Raw genomic sequence first — 24,118 nt, forward strand, 5'->3', positions numbered from 1 at the left:
CTGCTGCTTAAAATATTATGTTTGTCTATAAATGTGTCCAATCTGGCTGCAAATAATTTCTCTAATATTTTTGAAAACTGTGGAAGCAAGGATACTGGTCTGTAGTTGGAGAAAATATGTTTGTGTCCATTTTTATAAAGTGGAATCACTTTGTCTGTTTTCATCTCATCAGGAAATACTTCTGTTGAGAATGACAAATTACATATGTATGTTACTGGCTCAATAACCAAATCAATTATATTCTACTAATATCATGTCCATATCTTCACAGTCAGTTGATCCTTTACTTGCACAATCTTTTACAATTTTCAGTATTTCATCCTTTTCTACTTTAAGAACCAATCAGGTGAGACTCCCAGCATTCCTATCTGGCTGATCTGAGACCTGTTGTTATATTCCTGCTTAGCCCATCCTCTGTGCTGAGAACATGCGTGTTAGTTTAAATCCAACTCTTCTGTCCTGACTGAGGGTACAAACATCCAAAGTGTTCAGTGGTAGATTGAAAAAACAACACAATGTTGGCTGTTGATCAAGGCTGGATCCACTAGCTGTTAAGCTAGCGTTAGCCTCGATGCTAACAGGTGTATTGAAAAATGGCTAGTCCTGTGCAATTAGCCTTAGCCGCGATGCTAACAAGCTACATGTAAAATGTCATATGCCAATGCTAATCAGTTAGCTTTTGTGTTGTGAAAAATGTAGTATTTATTCAGGCTTTTTGTGATCTGTAAGAGCAAAAGTTTGACACCATGAAGGGTGAAAGTAGCTTAGCTTAGACACAGTATGTAAATGAGTAAGGAATAGTTTAATGCAAGTTATGATGAAAGTTTTTCCTCTTTTGTTAATTTCACCCTCTTTTGTGGAGTCTCTCACACAGAACTTCAGTGTTTCATAGTACAGTTATTACAGTAAAGTGTCCTATGTTGTCTAATCAATGAAAAGCGCAACAGTAAATTGATAAAGAAAATCTTTAACCTTTTTTGTAGTACAACAGAGCTAATGGAAAATTATGAATAAAAACAGATGTTATTTTAATACTTGGTGTTAAATGTTAAGTGCTTAAATTGAGATGAAGCCTGTGTTGATGCTGACGTGCATGTTTATCTTTATAGGGGTGGTGTGACCTGTCTGTAGGTCAGGTTTTGGTAAAAGGTGGATTTTGGGCTCATCCAGAAGACCATCCATCAACAAGAGCATCCACCATAGAACTGTAAGAAGCTAACTGGATAGTGAGCCCAACCTTCGAGACCTCAAGTGGGATTAAGAAGACTGTTTCTTCTAAGGAAGAACTTCCTTCGCTACTTCATAGTGCAGAGAAGCACAGATTAAACAGAAACACACACTTGGATTGAACCCCAACGAAAAAGACTGGGCTTAGACATTTCAAATGTTTGTTTTATTTCATGTGCACACTTTATTAATTAAGTTGTTAATTGTATTAGTAAATTGTATATTGTAATCTTGACCTGCAATATTTGTGTTCCTTACATACAAAGTTTGAAAATGTATTCCTGTGTGTCTCTTGACTGGTATTCAGACCTTGGGCTCCAGGTGTCCTAGTCTTCTGATGTTTGTCCACCTTCAACACTTTTTACAGTAACATGGGTTAAAAACAACTATGCTTTTCCCCTGAATTTGATCAGATATATTGGTAGCTATGACACACCGAATGTTTTCATAATGTTGTTTACAATTAACGTTAAAGATAATACTTGTATTTTTAGTAGCATTTTTAAAAAAAAAAAAACTGTTTGAGTGGAAGTTCAATACAATTCAATTCAATACAATACAATAGACCTCCTTTTTGTTTCTGCGTTTACTTGAAAGTTGGACCCTGTTCCCACTGAGCTGTTAATAAGTGCTTAATAAAGTATTTATTAACCTTTATAAGTAGTGTTCCCACTTTAGATCCAGTACCTGCAGAGGAGCTTTATTAGCTCTTAATAAGTGCATAATAAAGTATTTATTAACCTTTATAAGTAGTGTTCCCACTTTAGATCCAGTACCTGCAGAGGAGCTTTATTAACTCTTAATAAGTGCATAATAAAGTATTTATTAATCTTTACAAGTAGTGTTCCCACTTTAGATCCAGTACCTGCAGAGGAGCTTTATTAGCTCTTAATAAGTGCATAATAAAGTATTTATTAATCTCTATAAGGATTTATATTTCCTTATAAAGTCTTATAAATGTTAATAAACATCTTATTAATGTTTATGGCGGTATATAAACTGTTAATAAGTTTCTAATAAGAGCCTATAAGTGTCTTATAAGACATAATAAAAGTTTTAATTATGCCTCTATTAACACTTATACAGTCTTATTTGTGTTAATAGTAATCTAATAAGGTCTTATAATTTCTTATAAGTGACTTATTAATTATTAATTACAGCTTATTACAAGCACCTCAATATAAAGTGTTACCATCTTTTGCAAGACAAAGACCTACATTTACAAAGTAATTATTGAACTAATTTATTATTTTGTTTGTGTCACATATGTCTATATCGTCTTTCACAAAGTATTCCGGAAAAGTTGATTTTACTTTATCTTTCTTTACTACACTGTTTATTACCCCCCATGTAGCCTTCATATTGTTTCTATTTTTGTTTAGTAACTCACTATAGTATTCCTTTTTTTGCCTTCTAATTATCTATATTAATTTGTTTTTATATGTCTTATATCTGTTTTCTGCCTCTTTCATTCTTAATTTTAAAAAACATCTATATAAATAATTTATTTTCTTGCAGGCATTTTGTAGCCCTTTAGTCATCCATGGTTTGTTACTTGCATTTTTCTTGGTGAAACACCTTGTTTTACAGTTTTTTTCATACAACTCTATCAATAATTTCATGAATGAATCATAAGCTGAATTAACATCACTTACATACACCTCATCCCATCTCTGTTTTTTTTAAGTCATCTTTTAGTGTTTGTATAGCTTCTTGTGATCTATTTCTTCTAAAAGTTTCTGTGGGATTTGCATTTTATTACATTTATAGTTGGTATAAACTGTAAAGACAGGTAAATGATCACTTACATCAGTCATTAAGATCCCACTCACAACTATTCCCTCCGTTATATTTGTAAAAATATTGTCAATTACAGTTGCACTTTGCGCTGTGATTCTTGTTGGTTTATTTATCATAGGAAACAGACTCAAACTATGCAATGAGTTGATGAATTCACTTGATGTTCTCAGTCCACTTGGATTTTCCATATCAATGTTAAAGTCCCCACATAGAAACACACTCTTATTATAGATACTGTCAAACAACTCTGTTATTTTGTCTGTAAAGGACAGTACACAGGAGCCTGGTGTTCTATACACACAACTGATCATAATATTTTTGGCTTTTTCATTAATAATTTCCACCCTGACTATTTCCATAATATTGTTTACAACAGTTGTCATATTTCCAACGATTTTACATTTCAAAGTTGAGTTCATATACAGAGCTACCCCTCCACCTTTTTTATTTATTCTATTTGTATAATACAACTCATATCCATCTATCTGAGCCTCATCTGAATCTCCATTCTTTAACCATGTTTCTGTTACTGCAATTATACTAAAGCTTTTTCTGAGCTGCTTAAGATATTCTTTTATTTTTGATAAATTACAATTAAGACTTCTACTATTGAAATGAATTATAGACAGTGTTCCAGCCATCATTACTTCTTCATTAAATTGTTCCTCCGTGTAATACTCACATTCATTATTGACAGGAACTGATACGTTTTTGTCCATTTCGTTATCTAAATCATATATTTTACATTCTATTTCCTCATTTGAATTTGTATATGTGTCCATGTTTAAGTATATGAAACCTTTCTGTTTCCACTTTTAAATGAATTATCTTATTCCTGAGTCATCAATCAATCAATCAACTTTTATTTGTATAGCGTCAACTCATAACAAGTGTTATCTCGAGACACTTTACAAGAAGCAGGTAAAATACCTTACTCATTGTCTGTTAACATTACAAAAGAGCAGGTAAAAGACCTTACTCATTGTTATGTTACAAAAAGCAGGTAAAGGACCTTACTTATTGCTATGTTACAAAGATCCGGCCTATCCATCATGAGCACTTTAGCAAAGCAGCAAAAGTTACAGTGGTAAGAAAAAACTGCCTTATTAAAAGGCAGAAATCTTCGGCCGGATCCCCGGCTCATGACGAAACAGTCTTCACAGGCCTAGACTGCGCCGGGCTTGGAAAGGGATAGGGGGAGAGATGGGATAAGATGCAGGAAGAGGGATAGAGAGCAAGGGGGTGGGGGGAGGTAGACCGTCCATCAGCAATCCGGTGGGGAGGGGAGGGGGTGTGGGGGGTTGTTCTGGCAGGCCGCCAACCCACGATCCGGTGGGGAGGGGGTAGTGGTGGGGTGGGGGTTGTTCTGGCAAGCCGTCAACCGATGATCTTGAGGAGCCTAGGGGAGCTCAAGAGCTCCCAGGAAAGTAGGTGGTTAGTGACTGAGATTTATAGATAGATACATGCAGTAATATGATGTACTGTATATGCAGAGAGAGAGAGAGAGAGAGAGAGAGAGAGAGAGGAGCTCAAGGTGCCAGTTCCCCCGGTAGTCTAAGCCTATAGCAGCATAACTAAGAGCTGGTCTACACCAGCACCAGCCCTAACTATAAGATTTATCAAAAAGGAAAGTTTTAAGTCTAATCTTAAAAATACAGACTGTGTCTGCCTCCCGGACCCCGGCTGGAAGGCGGTTCCAGAGGAGAGGAGCCCGATAACTGAAGGCTTTACCCCCCATAGTACACTTGGAGACTGTAGGTACCACCAGCAGGCCTGCACTCCGGGACCGCAACGCTCTCAAGGGACAGTACGGCACTAGTAGCTCCTTAAGATAAGATGGTGCCTGGCCATTTAGAGCTTTGTAGGTGAGAAGAAGGATCTTGAATTCTATTCTAGACTGTATAGGGAGCCAGTGCAGAGAAGCCAGGACAGGAGTAATGTGGTCCCATTTCCTGGTTCTGGTCAGTACACGAGCTGCAGCATTCTGGACCCGTTGAAGAGTCTTTAGAGATTTGCCAGAGCACCCTGACAAAAGAGAGTTACAATAATCCAGTCTGGAGGTAACAAATGCATGAACTAGTTTTTCTGCATCACTTTGCGACAGGATATTCCTGATCTTGGATATATTACGAAGGTGAAAGTAGGCTGTTCTTGAAACTTGACTGATGTGAGAGCTAAAAGACATATCTTGATCAAAAATAACTCCTAGATTCCTAACAGTGGTGCTAGATGCCAGGCTGATGTCATTAAGGACAGTCACATCACTAGAAAAAGTCTCTCTGAGGTTCTTAGGGCCTAGCACAATAACTTCAGTCTTGTCTGAGTTAAGTAGCAAAAAATTTCTGGTCATCCAGGTCCTAACGTCCTTAAGGCATGTTTCTAGCTGACATAACTGACTGGTACCATCGGGCTTCATTGATACATAAAGCTGAGTATCATCTGCATAACAATGAAACTGTATGGAGTGTTTCCTCATAATATTTCCCAGAGGAAGCATATATAATGTAAAAAGAATTGGTCCAAGCACTGAACCTTGTGGGACTCCATGGCAAACTTTAGTGTGCATAGAGGACTCATCATTAACATGTACAAACTGAGATCGGTCTGATAAGTAGGATTCAAACCAACTTAAAGCAGTCCCTGTAATTCCAAGCAAATGCTCCAGTCTGTACAACAGGATCTGATGGTCAATGGTGTCAAAAGCAGCACTAAGATCTAACAAGACGAGCACAGACAGAAGTCCCCTGTCTGAGGCTAGAAGTAGATCGTTTGTAACTCTAACTAGTGCAGTCTCAGTGCTATGGTGGACTCTAAATCCTGACTGGAACTCTTCAAATAAACTGTTGTCATGGAGAAAGTCACACAGCTGTTTAGCTACCACCTTCTCCAGGATCTTCGAGATAAAAGGAAGGTTGGATATAGGTCTGTAGTTAGCCAGAGTTCCTGAGTCCAGAGTAGGCTTTTTAAGTAGAGGTTTGATTACCGCTACTTTAAATGTCTGTGGTACATAGCCTGCCAGTAAAGACATATTGATCATATCTAATATGGAGTTGCTAACTAAGGGAAAGACTTCCTTAAACAGCTTGGTTGGGATTGGGTCCAAAATACAGGTTGACGGTTTCGATGCAGAAAAAATGGAATGTAGCTCTGAAAGGTCGATTGGAGAAAAACAGTCGAGACTAATATCTGGTCCTGGAACTGTCTCTGCCGTAACAGACGTATCTGCACCAGGTAAGGGCAGGAGGTTACCAATTTTGTCTCTGATGTCTAGAACTTTGTTGTTGAAAAAGCTAAGGAAATCATTACTGCTGAGGGCTAGAGGAATACAAGGCTCAATGGAGCCATGACTCTCTGTCAGCCTGGCTACAGTGCTGAAAAGGTATCTAGGATTGCCTTTGTTTTCCTCGATTAGAGAGGAGTAGTAGGCAGCTCGGGCGTGACGTAGAGCCTTCATATATCTTCTATGACTATCCTGCCAGAAAAAACGAGATTCTACCGTTTTGGTCGAACGCCATATTCTTTCAAAATTCCGTGATGATTGTTTCAGAGTACGGGTTTCTGAGTTGAACCATGGAGCCACTCTCCGCCGCTTGACAACCTTCTGTTTCAGGGGAGCAATCGAATCCAGAGTAACTCTCAGTGAATCCACTGCACTATCAACAAACTGATCTAGCTGAGAGGGACTAAAGCTATCGTAAGAGTTTCCAACTGGGTTGAAACACGGTACTGAATCAAAAACAGCTGAAATAGCTTCCTTAAATCTAGCCACAGCACTATCCGACAAACTTCTAGAAAGCACACCTCTTCCAGGCAGAGGTAATTCTAGTAGGACAAAATCAAATGTAATAAAAAAATGGTCTGATAGCAGAGGATTTTCTAGGAAAACTGTAAGGTTATGGATTTCAATTCCATAAGCTAAAACAAGATCCAGGGTGTGGTTAAAATGATGAGTAGGTTCGTTTACACCCTGGGTGAAACCAATAGAGTCTAATAGTGACATGAAAGCTGTGCTCAGGCTATCATTTTCAACATCCACATGGATATTGAAGTCACCTACAACAATTATTCTATCACTGCTAAGGACTAAGTCTGATAAAAATTCTGCAAACTCAGATAAAAACTCAGAATATGGGCCAGGAGGGCGGTAAACTACAGCAACTAGAACTGGCTGAAAGGTTCTTGAGACTGGATGTGGAAGACTAAGAACAAGGCTTTCAAAAGAAGAAAAATTCAGCTTTGGTCGAGGGTTAACTAAAAGACTGGAATTAAAAATAGCTGCTACTCCACCACCTCGTCCGGTGTCTCGAGGTATATGAGTATTAAAATGACTGGGAGGAGTGGATTCATTCAAACTAACATATTCATCTCGACACAGCCAGGTTTCAGTCAAAAAAAGTAAATCAATGTGCTGATCTGATATCAGATCATTCACTAAAAGAGACTTGGATGCTAAGGACCTAATGTTCAAAAGTCCGCAGTGAATCCTCCGATCTTGTAGCAAAATCGTATTCGTAGTTTTGATTCTAATCAGATTCTGATGATTCACGCCGTTTGGATGACTTATAAAAATGGGTCTGGGCCGGGGGACAGACACAGTACCTATAGTATAACTACAGTTCGATTCAGAATTACAGCTATAGTGACTGGGAGACAGATCTAAGGGAGGCGCAGAGAAGTGTGTAAGACTGCAGCTCTGCCTCCTGGTCTGAACTCTGTGAGTCTGATGCTTTGTTTCCAATTTCATCTACTATGGATCATTAACCTCTTTTGAACTTTTCTAACTCTTTCAGATCCCTTATCACCTTTGCATAGGAGCCTTCTTGTTCTCTAATCCAGACATTTTCATTCCGGGTCCATGTAGCAGTGATTTTCTTTTGTTTTCTTAACATCCTTGCCTCTCTTGCGATGTCCCCATTCTTTTTGGTTAAGTTTTCATTTATGTAAACATTAGTACCTTTCAGTTTTTTAGCCTGCATTAGTAAGTAATTCCTCTGTTTTCTGCTAATGAATCGTATGATAATAGCAGGTTTAAATTTTTTTCCGACTTTCTAGGTAATGTGTGGCAGATGGATATTGCCTCATTTTGAATGTTTATGTTCTTACTGTGCAGAAAACCCACCACTTGTTGTTCAAGGGACAGCAGTTCTTCCTGCGGGGCATCTTCTATTGTATCTAAGTTTGCTGTGGCTCGGGCATAGGTCCGGTGTCGAGTTTCCAGTCCTGTTAACACCACATCATCTCTTCTTGAATATTGCTCCAAATCATCCACCCTTTGCTCCAGCACAGATATCTTTTTGTCCTTCTCTGTCAACATGGTTTTCAGGGTTTTCACTTCCTCTATCAATCCGATCAGTCGTTCCTGCTGCGATGTTAACTTTGTCAGCTCACCTGACATAAAGTTTAAGGATCTTTTTATCTCCTCCAGGTCACCTGTGGTTGTCATTTCTTTGCTCCGTGTTTTAATCTTTCCATTTGGCATTTCTTCTTCTCCTGCTGCTGGGCCTGAGCCTAGCCTGGTGGTAAGAGGATGCTGCTAGGCCTGAGCCTGACCTGTTGATAGCCGGCTGCTGCTGGGCCTGGTCCTCAGCCTGGTGGTAGTCTGCTGCTGTTGTGTCTCAGCTTGTCCTGGTGGTATGCTGGCTACTGCTGTGCCTGAGCCTGGCCTGATGACTGGACGTTTCCGGACCTGCTGGTTGCTTGGTCTGAGCCTGTTGGATGGTGACTGCTGGGCCTGAGCTTGGCCTGTTAGCAGCTGGCTGCTGCTAAGTTCAAGCCTGGCCTGATGTCATGTATGTATGTTTCAAGTCTTTCTCAATAAAAAGAGAATTACAAAAACAAAACTTTAAAAAGCATGTTTGAAGTGTTTATACTTACTTGGATATCAGAGTCCTTGTTGGGTTGACTGCTCCATAAGTCATGTTACCAACAACCACACTTTGTATGTTAACACCACAGACTCTAAATATTAAAGGGTGGAGCCTGAGTGACGTCCCCCGTCTGTTCCTGCAGGGGGCGCTGGAGTCCCATCAATGGCGGTCTCCATGCTGGAAATGCTGTCTCAGTCTAACTTTCAGTCAACCTAACGACAGGCTGAGAGCTGGAGCTGAGGCGGGTTTTAAACCTCCTGACAAACCGTTACACCGCGCCCACCTGTCAATCAGGTCAGCTACACGTCTAACTATGGAGAACACGTATCGGATGCGTTGTGAATAAAATTCACACCCTGCACACTGTGTGTCTGTGATATCAATAATTAATTAGACCAATATAGTTTTTTCTACCAGGCTGTACACATGTTCATTTAGGCTGTAAAAACTGCTTTTTTGGCTTTGGTATGTATGTGACTTCTGATGTTCCTGGAGCCAGCCGGTGCAGGATACAGCAACCGAAACAGAGTCTCATCAGGAGCCTTGATGAACAACAATAATCTTATCAACAATTTAAAAAAAGGAACATACAGTTCTTAAAGTTCACACAAACATCAAAGTTCAATAAATCATATATATGTAATTCAATGTATCACAAATGATATGTCACTGTGGGATTGAGAAGATACTGAAATCATTTATTTAAAAACAAAGGCTTACTTTTTTTTTTTTTTTAAAGGCCAGGAGGCTGACCAAACAGAGAGTGCAGGTCAGGAGGGCCACCAGGAGGGGTCTACACCGACATAGACAAAGGGGCAGGATGTAGGCCAGGCCACCAATCAGGATACAGGAGCAGGCAGGGCCTTCCACAGGAGCCGTGAAGCCAAGGCTCCATGAAGCCACTTTATGAGGTTCAGTTATTCAACTGCTCTTTAATGCTAATATCTAATCAGCCAATCACATGTTAGCATCTCAATGCATTTAGGCATGTAGACATGTTCAACATGATCTGCTGAAGTTCAAACCGAGCACCAGAATGGGGAAGAAAGTTGATGTAAGTGATTTTGAACATGGCATGGTTGTTGGTGCCAGACGGGCTGGTCTGAGTATTTCAGCAGCTGCTAATCTGCGAGGATCTCATATATATATCAAACTGGTTTCTTGAACGTGACATGAGTTCACTGTACTCAAACGGCCTCCACAGTCAGCGGATCTCTCAGTGCTCTCACGTCAATATGGACCAGAATCTCTAAAGAAATGTTTCCAGCATCTTGTTGAATCTATACCACCAAGAATGAAGTTCTGAAGGCAAAAGAAACGTTTAATGAGTCAGTTACAACTTTCTATAAAGACACTAGTCAAGATTATAAATCCTCCAACTCAATCAAGTTATAAATGATAGTATGGAGACAGGTACATGAGAGAGAGAGAGAGAGAGAGAACTAAAGACAGACAGACAGACAGACAAGTGAATGTAGAATAAACAATCAATCAATCAATCAACTTTTATTTGTATAGCGTCAACTCATAACAAGTGTTATCTCGAGACACTTTACAAGAAGCAGGTAAAATACCTTACTCATTGTCTGTTAACATTACAAAAGAGCAGGTAAAAAGACCTTACTCATTGTTATGTTACAAAAAGCAGGTAAAAGACCTTACTTATTGCTATGTTACAAAGATCCGGCCTATCCATCATGAGCACTTTAGCAAAGCAGCAAAAGTTACAGTGGTAAGAAAAAACTGCCTTATTAAAAGGCAGAAATCTTCGGCCGGATCCCCGGCTCATGACGAAACAGTCTTCACAGGCCTAGACTGCGCCGGGCTTGGAAAGGGATAGGGGGAGAGATGGGATAAGATGCAGGAAGAGGGATAGAGAGCAAGGGGGTGGGGGGAGGTAGACCGTCCATCAGCAATCCGGTGGGGAGGGGAGGGGGTGTGGGGGGTTGTTCTGGCAGGCCGCCAACCCACGATCCGGTGGGGAGGGGGTAGTGGTGGGGTGGGGGTTGTTCTGGCAAGCCGTCAACCGACGATCTTGAGGAGCCTAGGAGAGCTCAAGAGCTCCCAGGAAAGTAGGTGGTTAGTGACTGAGATTTATAGATAGATACATGCAGTAATATGATGTACTGTATATGCAGAGAGAGAGAGAGAGAGGAGCTCAGGGTGCCAGTTCCCCCGGTAGTCTAAGCCTATAGCAGCATAACTAAGAGCTGGTCTACACCAGCACCAGCCCTAACTATAAGATTTATCAAAAAGGAAAGTTTTAAGTCTAATCTTAAAAATACAGACTGTGTCTGCCTCCCGGACCCCGGCTGGAAGGCGGTTCCAGAGGAGAGGAGCCCGATAACTGAAGGCTTTACCCCCCATAGTACACTTGGAGACTGTAGGTACCACCAGCAGGCCTGCACTCCGGGACCGCAACGCTCTCAAGGGACAGTACGGCACTAGTAGCTCCTTAAGATAAGATGGTGCCTGGCCATTTAGAGCTTTGTAGGTGAGAAGAAGGATCTTGAATTCTATTCTAGACTGTATAGGGAGCCAGTGCAGAGAAGCCAGGACAGGAGTAATGTGGTCCCATTTCCTGGTTCTGGTCAGTACACGAGCTGCAGCATTCTGGACCCGTTGAAGAGTCTTTAGAGATTTGCCAGAGCACCCTGACAAAACAGAGTTACAATAATCCAGTCTGGAGGTAACAAATGCATGAACTAGTTTTTCTGCATCACTTTGCGACAGGATATTCCTGATCTTGGATATATTACGAAGGTGAAAGTAGGCTGTTCTTGAAACTTGACTGATGTGAGAGCTAAAAGACATATCTTGATCAAAAATAACTCCTAGATTCCTAACAGTGGTGCTAGATGCCAGGCTGATGTCATTAAGGACAGTCACATCACTAGAAAAAGTCTCTCTGAGGTTCTTAGGGCCTAGCACAATAACTTCAGTCTTGTCTGAGTTAAGTAGCAAAAAAATTTCTGGTCATCCAGGTCCTAACGTCCTTAAGACATGTTTTTAGCTGACATAACTGACTGGTACCATCGGGCTTCATTGATACATAAAGCTGAGTATCATCTGCATAACAATGAAACTGTATGGAGTGTTTCCTCATAATATTTCCCAGAGGAAGCATATATAATGTAAAAAGAATTGGTCCAAGCACTGAACCTTGTGGGACTCCATGGCAAACTTTAGTGTGCATAGAGGACTCATCATTAACATGTACAAACTGAGATCGGTCTGATAAGTAGGATTCAAACCAACTTAAAGCAGTCCCTGTAATTCCAAGCAAATGCTCCAGTCTGTACAACAGGATCCGATGGTCAATGGTGTCAAAAGCAGCACTAAGATCTAACAAGACGAGCACAGACAGAAGTCCCCTGTCTGAAGCTAGAAGTAGATTGTTTGTAACTTTAACTAGTGCAGTCTCAGTGCTATGGTGGACTCTAAATCCTGACTGGAACTCTTCAAATAAACTGTTGTCATGGAGAAAGTCACACAGCTGTTTAGCTACCACCTTCTCCAGGATCTTCGAGATAAAAGGAAGGTTGGATATAGGTCTGTAGTTAGCCAGAGTTCCTGAGTCCAGAGTAGGCTTTTTAAGTAGAGGTTTGATTACCGCTACTTTAAATGCCTGTGGTACATAGCCTGCCAGTAAAGACATATTGATCATATCTAATATGGAGTTGCTAACTAAGGGAAAGACTTCCTTAAACAGCTTGGTTGGGATTGGGTCTAAAAGACAGGTTGACGGTTTCGATGCAGAAATAATGGAATATAACTCTGAAAGGTTGATTGGAGAAAAACAGTCGAGACTAATATCTGGTCCTGGAACTGTCTCTGCCGTATCAGACGTATCTGCACCAGGTAAGGGCAGGAGGTTACCAATTTTGTCTCTGATGTCTAGAACTTTGTTGTTGAAAAAGCTAAGGAAATCATTACTGCTGAGGGCTAGAGGAATACAAGGCTCAATGGAGCCATGACTCTCTGTCAGCCTGGCTACAGTGCTGAAAAGGTATCTAGGATTTCCTTTGTTTTCCTCGATTAGAGAGGAGTAGTAGGCAGCTCGGGCGTGACGTAGAGCCTTCATATATCTCCTATGATTATCCTGCCAGAAAAAACGAGATTCTACCGTTTTGGTCGAACGCCATATTCTTTCAAAATTCCGTGATGATTGTTTCAGAGTACGGGTTTCTGAGTTGAACCATGGAGCCACTCTCCGCCGCTTGACAACCTTCTGTTTCAGGGGAGCAATCGAATCCAGAGTAACTCTCAGCAAATCCACTGCACTATCAACAAACTGATCTAGCTGAGAGGGACTAAAGCTATCGTAAGAGTTTCCAACTGGGTTGAAACACGGTACTGAATCAAAAACAGCTGAAATAGCTTCCTTAAATCTAGCCACAGCACTATCCGACAAACTTCTAGAAAGCACACCTCTTCCAGGCAGAGGTAATTCTAGTAGGACAAAATCAAATGTAATAAAAAAATGGTCTGATAGCAGAGGATTTTCTAGGAAAACTGTAAGGTTATGGATTTCAATTCCATAAGCTAAAACAAGATCCAGGGTGTGGTTAAAATGATGAGTAGGTTCGTTTACACCCTGGGTGAAACCAATAGAGTCTAATAGTGACATGAAAGCTGTGCTCAGGCTATCATTATCAACATCCACATGGATATTGAAGTCACCTACAACAATTATTCTATCACTGCTAAGGACTAAGTCTGATAAAAATTCTGCAAACTCAGATAAAAACTCAGAATATGGGCCAGGAGGGCGGTAAACTACAGCAACTAGAACTGGCTGAAAGGTTCTTGAGACTGGATGTGGAAGACTAAGAACAAGGCTTTCAAAAGAAGAAAAATTCAGCTTTGGTCGAGGGTTAACTAAAAGACTGGAATTAAAAATAGCTGCTACTCCACCACCTCGTCCGGTGTCTCGAGGTATATGAGTATTAAAATGACTGGGAGGAGTGGATTCATTCAAACTAACATATTCATCTCGACACAGCCAGGTTTCAGTCAAAAAAAGTAAATCAATGTGCTGATCTGATATCAGATCATTCACTAAAAGAGACTTGGATGCTAAGGACCTAATGTTCAAAAGTCCGCAGTGAATCCTCCGATCTTGTAGCAAAATCGTATTCGTAGTTTTGATTCTAATCAGATTCTGATGATTCACGCCGTTTGGATGACTTATAAAAACGGGTCTGGGCCGGGGGAAAGACACAGTACCTATAGTATAACTACAGTTCGATTCAGTATTACAGCTATAGTGACTGGGAGACAGATCTAAGGGAGGCGCAGAGAAGTGTGTAAGACTGCAGCTCTGCCTCCTGGTCTGAACTCTGAGTTGTTGTCAGGGTTTTGGACTAATAACCTCTGCTATGTTTCTAGATAATAGAGCTGCACCGTCCAAAGTGGGATGGATGCCGTCTCTAGCTAGCAGACCAGGTTTTCCCCAAAAAGACTGCCAGTTATCTATGAAGCCCACATCGTGTGCTGGACACCACCTCGACAGCCAGCGGTTGAGTGATGACATGCTGCTATACATGTCATCACTGGTCTGATTTGGGAGGGGTCCAGAGAACACTACGGAGTCCGACATCGTCTTAGCAAAAGTACACACCGACTCCACATTAACCTTAGTGACTTCCGACTGGCGTAGTCGGGAGTCATTTGTGCCGACATGAATTACGATTGTATCAAATCTACCTTTAGTCTTTGTCAGCAACTTTAAATGAGATGCGATGTCGCCCGCTCTGGCCCCGGGTATACACCTAACTATGCCCGCTGACTTCGCTAGCTTCACGTTTCGGACTATGGAGTCTCCAATAATCAGAGTTTTATTCTCAGCGGGTGTGTCGCTGAGTGGGGAAAATTTGTTTGAAACGTGAAGTGGTTGGTGGGGAACCGTGTGTTTTGATTTTCGACTATGCTTCCCTCGGACAGTAACCCAGCCACCGCCTCCCGGCTGCTCGGGAGTTACCGGGGGGGAAGCCAAGCTATGTCGGCCCGCACCGGCTACAGGTGGCTGGCTAACTACTGCTGCATACGATGACTCTGACTCAATGGTGCGGAGCCGTCTCTCTAACTCAGACACCCTCGCCTCCAAAGCTAAAAATAAACTACATTTCTTACAAGTATCATTATCACTAAAGGAGGACGAGGAATAACTTAACATCTGACACGTAGAGCAGGAGAGATCAGGAGAGGGAGAGACAGAAAAAGAAGCCATTGTAAAGCTAACTGCTAAGCTAAGCTAAGAGTAGGTACACAGTAACACAGTGCAGAGGAGAACAGAACAAGCAATTATGCAATACGCTCACCGTAGTACGCTGCTCTGCTCAGGTGCTGCTCGCTGCTCTGCTCAGGTGCTGCTCGCTGCTCTGCTCAGGTGCTGCTCGCTGCTCTGCTCAGGTGCTGCTCGCTGCTCTGCTCAGGTGCTGCTCAGTAAATAAAATAAAAACATTGTCCCATTATGAAGTAATAACGCTGTGAGCTGACATACAGAAAGGTCAAAGGTCACACAGTTCAGACTTTCTGCTCTGTCAGACACGAGCTCTAATATATTCATACCTGTGGAATAATGTGGTGACAGTTAAACAGGAAACACACAGCAGCTGTTTACAGGGCGCTCAGCTCTAAAAGAACTTTCAGCCCTTTTTATCCTGAATCACCACGAGTCTCCGTCACCGAGGTGAGCTCAGCTCAGTGTGTCAGGACAAACAACAAACAAACATGGTGGACAGCGAAAGACCTCTCAGAGTGAATGTTTTGTGATCAGACAGCAAAAAAAAGAGATTAAAAAAGTAATTCATGAAAAGTTTGATAAAATATGTCTGTAGAGTTTATTTAGAGGGTTAAAGTGAATAGGTCTTTATGTTTCCCTCTGTTTCCAATCTTTATGCTAAGCTAGGCTAATCTCATTGAGCAGTTTGTAGGTGAACTAAACTAAACCCTTAGATGTTTAACTGTTCCTCTAACACACATAGTCTGTGTAAACAGATGGACAACAAAGTAGCTCCCAGGAAGTGAAGCCAAAACATTTAGACCTCCCCCTGCTGACCGGCTGTAGTATAGGTCATAAGCCCCGCCTCCTCCATGTTAACAGATGGGTCAAACTATAAAATCAGATTAATGATATCTTTCTGATCCATGTCACAGGTTTAGGGTTTCGGACATGTTTAGATTTAATTCGTTATTTGATGATATAAAACGGTATAAAACGTCATGATTGACAGCTGTGTTGACCATTGAGGCTCCTGCGTTTCCGTCTGCTCCGGATTATCGGAGTAGAGGAGGAACTGTAAGGAAACGTAATGAAAGCGAACAGAAGAGTCATTAAACTTTCCGTGAGAGTCCGCTTCAGTCTGACACACAAATCTGAACCCACCTGAGCGACCTTTGACCTTTTAGCAGGAGGTTTAACCTGAGCGACCTTTGACCTTTTAGCAGGAGGTTTAACCTGAAAGACCTTTGACCTTTTAGCAGGAGGTTTAACCTGAGCGACCTTTGACCTTTTAGCAGGAGGTTTAACCTGAAAGACCTTTGACCTTTTAGTAGGAGAGTAAAGGTGGGTTTGGTCAGAGGAAGGCGCTGTGTCAGACCGTTGTAGGGTATTTTGGGGGCCGATGGAGCATCCTCGTCGTTGTTCATCTTTATATCCAATCAGTGACCTGATGTTTGATCAGCACTTAAAGTCTGAGCAGGTTTAATAAACATTCATGCGTTTATATTTTCTCCCTTATGTCTGACTCAAACATTATCATCAATCTAAAGTAAAAACGAACAGAAGTTATTGAAATACCTATATCTAATTAATATATAATTAAGATAAATACTTTTATCTTAAAGCAGGTCTATCTCTCATTTTAAGCCTCTGCCCCAAACGCTTAATAATTAATAAAAAACACTGACTAAAGTAAAGACGGGAAATCAAACTTTATTCAATTGTCTGAAGCGTTTAACAGGAAACTAAAGCAGGAAGTAAGAGAGGTTTAGATTTACAGAATGTACAGCAGGTCGCTCGAAAGGGTTTAATATCACATGTTTTGATTTGATCATTTATCTGACACCTGATCACGATCATGTACGTCCACACTCGTTGGTTTATTGTTCAGATGTTTGGGAGCGTGGCAGAGATACTCTCTTTGTTCAAACAAACATAAATAGAAAATATATAGAGCATGTATTTTTCTAAAAAAAACTCAAACTTGACCTCAGGTTGTTTGAAGATCTCATCGAGCTGAAAAGAGTACAAAAGTGTTTTATTCCTGTTTTTGTTCTTTTTTTTCCATTAACACAGAGCTGAGAAAAGGCTGAGTCCAGCTAGCATGAAGCTATATCAGCAGCTATCTAGAAAAAGGAGGCACTTGGGTTGGTCTCTGTGGCCATAGACGGTCTCTGGTTGGACGATCTGGTCCAGAAGCAGCAGGTGAGTTGATGAAGGTGTACGGATGAGAAATGTTTGATGAAGGGATGAAAGCTGACGAGCACTACACGACAGAGGGACGTTTCTGTTTGTGACGTCTCTAAACAAACACTATCAGCATAAAGGCCTCGCTCTGTAAACTTTGGATCAGGATCATTCTGCTCATGGCCAGAGAGAACAGCAGAAACACTCCTTAAACACTGTAAGAAGACTCCTTAAATACTGTAAGAAGACTCCTTAAATACTGTAAGAATCCTTAAGTACTATAAGAATACTCCTTAAGTACTGTAAGAAGACTCCTTAAACACTGTAAGAAGACTCCTTAAATACTGTAAGAAGACTCCTTAAATACTGTAAGAATCCTTAAGTACTATAAGAATACTCCTTAAGTACTGTAAGAAGATTCCTTAAATACTGTAAGAAGACTCCTTAAGTACCGTAAGAATACTCCTTAAGTACCGTAAGAATACTCCTTAAGTACTGTAAGAATACTCCTTAAGTACTGTATGAAGATTCCTTAAATACTGTAAGAAGACTCCTTAAGTACCGTAAGAATACTCCTTAAGTACTATAAGAATACTCCTTAAACACTGTAAGAAGATTCCTTAAATACTGTAAGAAGACTCCTTAAGTACTGTATGAAGATTCCTTAAGTACTGTAAGAATCATTAAATACTGTAAGAAGACTCCTTAAATACTGTAAGAAGACTCCTTAAGTACCGTAAGAATACTCCTTAAATACTGTATGAAGATTCCTTAAATACTGTAAGAAGACTCCTTAAATACTGTAAGAAGACTCCTTAAACACTGTAAGAATCATCAAGTACTGAAAGAATACTCCTTAAGTACTGAAAGAATACTCCTTAAGTACTGTAAGAAGACTCCTTAAATACTGTAAGAAGACTCCTTAAACACTGTAAGAATCATTAAGTACTGAAAGAATACTCCTTAAGTACTGAAAGAATACTCCTTAAGTACTGTAAGAAGACTCCTTAAACACTGTATGAAGATTCCTTAAGTACTGTAAGAATCATTAAATACTGTAAGAAGACTCCTTAAATACTGTAAGAAGACTCCTTAAGTACTGTATGAAGATTCCTTAAATACTGTAAGAAGACTCCTTAAGTACCGTAAGAATACTCCTTAAGTACTGTAAGAAGACTCCTTAAGTACCGTAAGAATACTCCTTAAATACTGTATGAAGATTCCTTAAATACTGTAAGAAGACTCCTTAAACACTTTAAGAATCATTAAGTACTATAAGAATACTCCTTAAGTACTGTAAGAAGACTCCTTAAGTACCGTAAGAATACTCCTTAAATACTGTAAGAAGACTCCTTAAACACTGTAAGAAGACTCCTTAAGTACTGTATGAAGATTCCTTAAATACTGTAAGAAGACTCCTTAAATACTGTAAGAAGACTCCTTAAGTACTGTATGAAGATTCCTTAAATACTGTAAGAAGACTCCTTAAATACTGTAAGAAGACTCCTTAAACACTGTAAGAATCATTAAATACTGTAAGAAGACTCCTTAAACACTGTAAGAATCATTAAATACTGTAAGAAGACTCCTTAAACACTGTAAGAATCATTAAATACTGTAAGAAGACTCCTTAAGTACTGAAAGAATACTCCTTAAGTACTGTAAGAAGAACAGACTAACTAGAACAGACACAGCCAGAGTCAGCTGGAGTCAGTAATCCCAACAAAGCTTTCTTAAATAATCACTACTCAAAGATCCAAAGACGAAGTCTGGCATGAAAAATACATCAGAAGCAGAAAGTGTTGGAACCTAAAAGAAGCTCATTAAATAGTTTAAACATTTAAACAGTGGAGGAGACTCTGAGAGAATATCAGGCTGGGAACAGAAGCTGAGTCTCTGAATCCTCATTCCCTGTTCTTCTTCTACAGAAGTTTAACTGAGAGACAGATTCCCAAACAGACGCAGTAATAAAGCTGCATCATGGTTTCTGTTTCTTCGGCGTTCTTCAGTTTGACTTTGGGGGGTGCTAGCTGAGCTGCTGACTAAAAGCCTCCTTCAGTTTCAATCACATACGATGAAACAACAGTGAAGTGAACGGTGAGACAGACATGAAATAAAGACAAATATTCAAAGCTTCATATCAAACAGCATAATCAAATTCCATCAGGAAAATGTCTGTTCATGTGTTCAGCACTGTAAGAAGTCAGTGTGAACACATTGAGTCAATATGTGCAGACAGCTTCAGTGATAGACAAACATCCACCTTTAAAGCTTTCTATAGAAGTCTACAGAACTACATGCAGAAAGTTCCTGAACATGAATATGAGTAATAACCAGGACTGCAGAGGACAGGTGAGGATCAGAACCTGAACTAACCCAGACCTGACTTACAGAGGGACCATGATAAAACATTTGAGGGTTAAGAGACGTCAAGGGAATGAATGTTCAAATCTAAACTCAGAGACCAGGATGTAAACACATGACGCTTAATGTAATGATGCAATATTGAGCCTAGAGACCAGGTGACCTGGCCAGACTGGGACAGGACAGTGAACCTGCTTTCAGGCTGAAATGAAGATGAACAGGTGAGGACATGTTGGTACCACGTCAGACCAGACCAGTATAACCAGGTGAATCCAGTTCAGTCCAGTGTAACTCAATACTTCACTGTTCAGTCAGGAGTTGATCTGATTGGACCACACAAGTCCAGAGCGTACTCAGCTTCAGGTCACTTTATTACCCTGAGATACAAGCTAATCTCGTCCATCCTTAAACTCATTATTTCAGGCAGGATGAAGCAGACTACAATCATTGTTATCCAGGTGTGTTTGAGTCCAGGCCAGACTTTCCCTGCAGAATAATTATCTTCTTTGGATCGATGTCCAGGTACACAGGTGTGACCTTCATCAGGTCTGTCTCTATCCCAGGATGTCCAGGTACACAGGTGTGACCTTCATCAGGTCTGTCTCTATCCCAGGATGTCCAGGTACACAGGTGTGGCCTTCATCAGGTATGTCTCTATCCCAGGATGTCCAGGTACACATGTGTGACCTTCATCAGGTATGTCTCTATCCCAGGATGTCCAGGTACACAGGTGTGACCTTCATCAGGTCTGTCTCTATCCCAGGATGTCCAGGTACACAGGTGTGGCCTTTATCAGGTCTGTCTCTATCCCAGGATGTCCAGGTACACAGGTGTGGCCTTCATCAGAGTGAGCAGCAGCTTCTGGATGTCTTTGATGTTGAGGCGTTGTTGAGGCTCTCTCTGCCAGCAGCCGAGCATCATGTCGTAGACTTCTTTAGGACACAGCCGGGGACGCTCCAGGACCCGGCCCTGAGTGATACACTCGATCACCTAAAAGCACACACAAGACATGATTAAATGCACACTCAGGTTTATTATTTTTATTACTGAATGCATGATGTGGATGATGGAACAGAACAACATCAGTGAACAGTTTCCTGCTCAGATATGAAACAGAGTTATTCTGAGAGGCTCTGTTTTATTTCCTCATGATCAGCACTTTTTACAGGAGCTCCATCTTCTGTTTTCTCTGTGCACTCATTCAAAACCTGAAGTGTTTCCCTGCAGCCTTTAAACGTCACATGAGAGCTCTTATTATAACGAAGTCAACAGAGTCAAGTTTTAAAATCAACTCTGCATGACGCCATCTGATTAACATAAAACTTTTCTGTTTGTCTCTAGGGTTTGATCATTCTGCTTTCATATCTACTATTTTATTTTTTTCATTTAAAGAGCACTAAAATACCTCTACATGTTCAGCTTTGAGTCTGTGAGCATATGAGAGACGTAACGCATTTCGTATTTCAGTTTCCCCCTCACCTCATTGTTGGCAAGCTGGAACCATGGCTGCTTTCCGTATGTGAAGATCTCCCACAGGATGACACCGAAGCTCCACACGTCGCTCTCTGTGGTGAACTTTCTGTACATGATGCTCTCAGGAGGCATCCAACGGATAGGCAGCATGGTGTGACCCCCAACCTGAGCACACACACAGAGACACACACACAATCTCAATAATGATTTACTACAGTAAAGACTGAATCATCAAAAACACAGACTTTCTAAACCCTCAACCTGTCTTTTAGACCCAATCCCAACCAAGTTGTTTAAGGAAGTCTTTCTCTTAGTTAGCAACTGTATATTAGATATGATCAATATGTCTTTACTGGCAGGCTATGTACCACAGTCATTTAAAGAGCAGTAATCAAACCTCTAGTCAAAAAACCTACTCTAGATTCAGGAACTCTAGCTAACTATAGGCCTATATCCAACCTTCCTTTTATCTCAAAGATCCTGGAGAAAGTGGTAGCTAATCAGCTGTGTGACTTTCTCCATGACAACAGTTTATTTGAGGAGTTTCAGTCAGAATTTAGAGTCCACCATAGCACTGAGACTGCACTAGTTAAAGTTACAAACAATCTACTTCTAGCTTACCTCTCACATCAGGCAAATTTCAAGAACAGCCTATTTTCACCTTCGTAATATATCCAAGATCAGGAATATCCTGTCGCAAAATGATGCAGAAAAATTAGTTCATGCATTTGTTACCTCCAGGTTGGACTATTGTAACTCTCTTTTGTCAGGGTGCTCTGGTAAGTCTCTAAAGACTCTTCAACTAGTCCAGAATGCTGCAGCTCGTGTACTGACTAGAACCAGGAAAAAGGGACCACATCACTCCTGTCCTGGCTTCTCTGCACTGGCTCCCTATACAATCTAGAAAGAATTCAAGATCCTTCTTCTCACTTACAAAGCTCTAAATGGCCAGGCACCATCTTATGCCTGCTCGTGGTACCTACGGTCTCTAAATGTACTATGGGAGGTAGAGCCTTCAGTTATCAGGCCTGCTCGTGGTACCTACGGTCTCTAAATGTACTATGGGAGGTAGAGCCTTCAGTTATCAGGCCTGCTCGTGGTACCTACGGTCTCTAAATGTACTATGGGAGGTAGAGTCTTCAGTTATCAGGCCTGCTCGTGGTACCTACGGTCTCTAAGTGTACTATGGGAGGTAGAGCCTTCAGTTATCAGGCCTGCTCGTGGTACCTACGGTCTCTAAATGTACTATGGGAGGTAGAGCCTTCAGTTATCAGGTCCTTTGAAATCATCTACCAGTCAGGGTCCGGGAGGCAAACACACTCTGTACTATTCAAGAATAGACTTAAAACTTTCCTTTTTGAAGCTCATTGTTAGGGCTGGCACAGGTGTAGAGCAGCTCCTCGTTATGCTGCTATAGGCTTAGACTGCCGGGGGAGTCAAATCTAGTAATCTATAGTAATCTGTAGTAATCTATAGTTATCTATAGGCATCTTACCCTGTAGTAATCCGTGCTGTAAATGTCTCTGGACATCCCAAAGTCTCCGATCTTCACCAGCAGCCCATTCCCGACCAGACAGTTCCTGGTGGCCAGATCTCGGTGCACAAAGTGCTGAGAGGCCAGGTAGATCATCCCCGCTGCGATCTGACTGGCGATGTGCAGCATCTGAGACAAACCCAGCTCGCCGTTTGTCTGCAGAGGCTGCCCGTCCACCAGGATCATGGCATCCGGCCCGTGGGCTCTGAGAATAGAGACAGACAGATGAAGACTGCTTCATGAATATCAAATGTAAGAGTTATATGAAATATTTACAGAAACATGTTTATCAATGATCCTGTCAGTCTGAACAGATGAATAAATATTAAAATAAACAGAGAGTGATGAATAATGACAAACCTCCTGTTGGACTCACCTGAGGAACTTGTTCAGGTCTCCGTGCTTCATGTACTCAAACACCATGATGAGCGGGTCTCCGTCCACACACACTCCGTAAAACTTGACGATGTGTTCGTGCTGCAGGTTGGTCAGCAGCTCGGCCTCGCGCTGGAAATCTTTCCTCGCCGCTAGAGTAGGATCTTTAAGAGTCTGAGAGAAAGAGGGAGAGCCAGCCCAGTTCAGACTGTTTCCTCCAGTTTGAACCCTAAAAGCCGAGCCAGGTTCTGAGGCTACAGATCAACCACAGCCTGAAACCTGCATGACATCTACTTTAAATTTCACAAATGAAGCCGTGTTCATCACTGAATGTGAATCAAACTGACATTCGGCAGGTCAGGTCTCACACACACACACACACACACACACACACACACACACACACACACACACACACACACACACACACACACACACACACACACACACACACACACACAGTCTTTCACATCCAGTCTCAAGAACCTTTCAGCCAGTTCAAGTTGCTGTAGTTTACCGTCCTCCTGGCCCATATTCTGAGTTTCTATCTGAATTTGCAGAATTTTTATCAGATTTAGTCCTTAGCAGTGATAGAATAATTGTTGTAGGTGACTTCAATATCCATGTGGATGTTGATAATGATAGCCTTAGCACAGCTTTCATGTCATTATTAGACTCTATTGGTTTCACCCAGGGTGTAAACGAACCTACTCATCGTTTTAACCACACCCTGGCTCTTGTTTTAGCTTATGGCATTGAAATCCATAACCTTACAGTTTTCCTAGAAAATCCTCTTCTATCAGACCATTTCCTTATTACTTTTGACTTTGTCTTACCAGAATTACCTCTGCTTAATAAAAATGTGCTCTCTAGAAGTTTATCTGATAGTGCTGTAGCTAGATTTAAGGAAGCTATTTCAGCTGCTTTTGATTCAGTACCGTCTTTTAACCCAGTTGGAAACTCTTATGATAGCTTTAGTCCCTCTCAGCTAGATCAGTTTGTTGATAGTGCAGTGGATTCGCTGAGAGTTACCCTTGATTCGATTGCTCCCCTGGAACGGAGTGT

At 41.1% G+C, this 24,118-nt stretch overlaps 1 protein-coding gene across 2 annotated transcripts in view; it reads right to left on the reverse strand.

The window, feature by feature from the left end:
• Positions 1–19,107: 19,107 nt before the first annotated feature.
• LOC132967154 (NT-3 growth factor receptor-like) overlaps positions 19,108–24,118 on the reverse strand; it is a 33,595-nt gene continuing 28,584 nt past the window's right edge. For both annotated transcript variants that reach the window (XM_061034011.1, XM_061034010.1), the window contains 4 exons: positions 23,055–23,227; positions 22,640–22,883; positions 21,151–21,309; positions 19,108–20,661 (listed from right to left, as the gene is read on the reverse strand). In XM_061034011.1, the coding sequence (XP_060889994.1) occupies positions 20,476–20,661; positions 21,151–21,309; positions 22,640–22,883; positions 23,055–23,227 (762 nt within the window). In that variant the 3' untranslated portion in view covers positions 19,108–20,475. The remainder of the gene's footprint in view (positions 20,662–21,150; positions 21,310–22,639; positions 22,884–23,054; positions 23,228–24,118) is intronic.

This window comes from Labrus mixtus, unplaced genomic scaffold (genome assembly GCF_963584025.1).
Source record: "Labrus mixtus unplaced genomic scaffold, fLabMix1.1 SCAFFOLD_65, whole genome shotgun sequence".
NCBI lineage: Eukaryota > Metazoa > Chordata > Actinopteri > Labriformes > Labridae > Labrus > Labrus mixtus.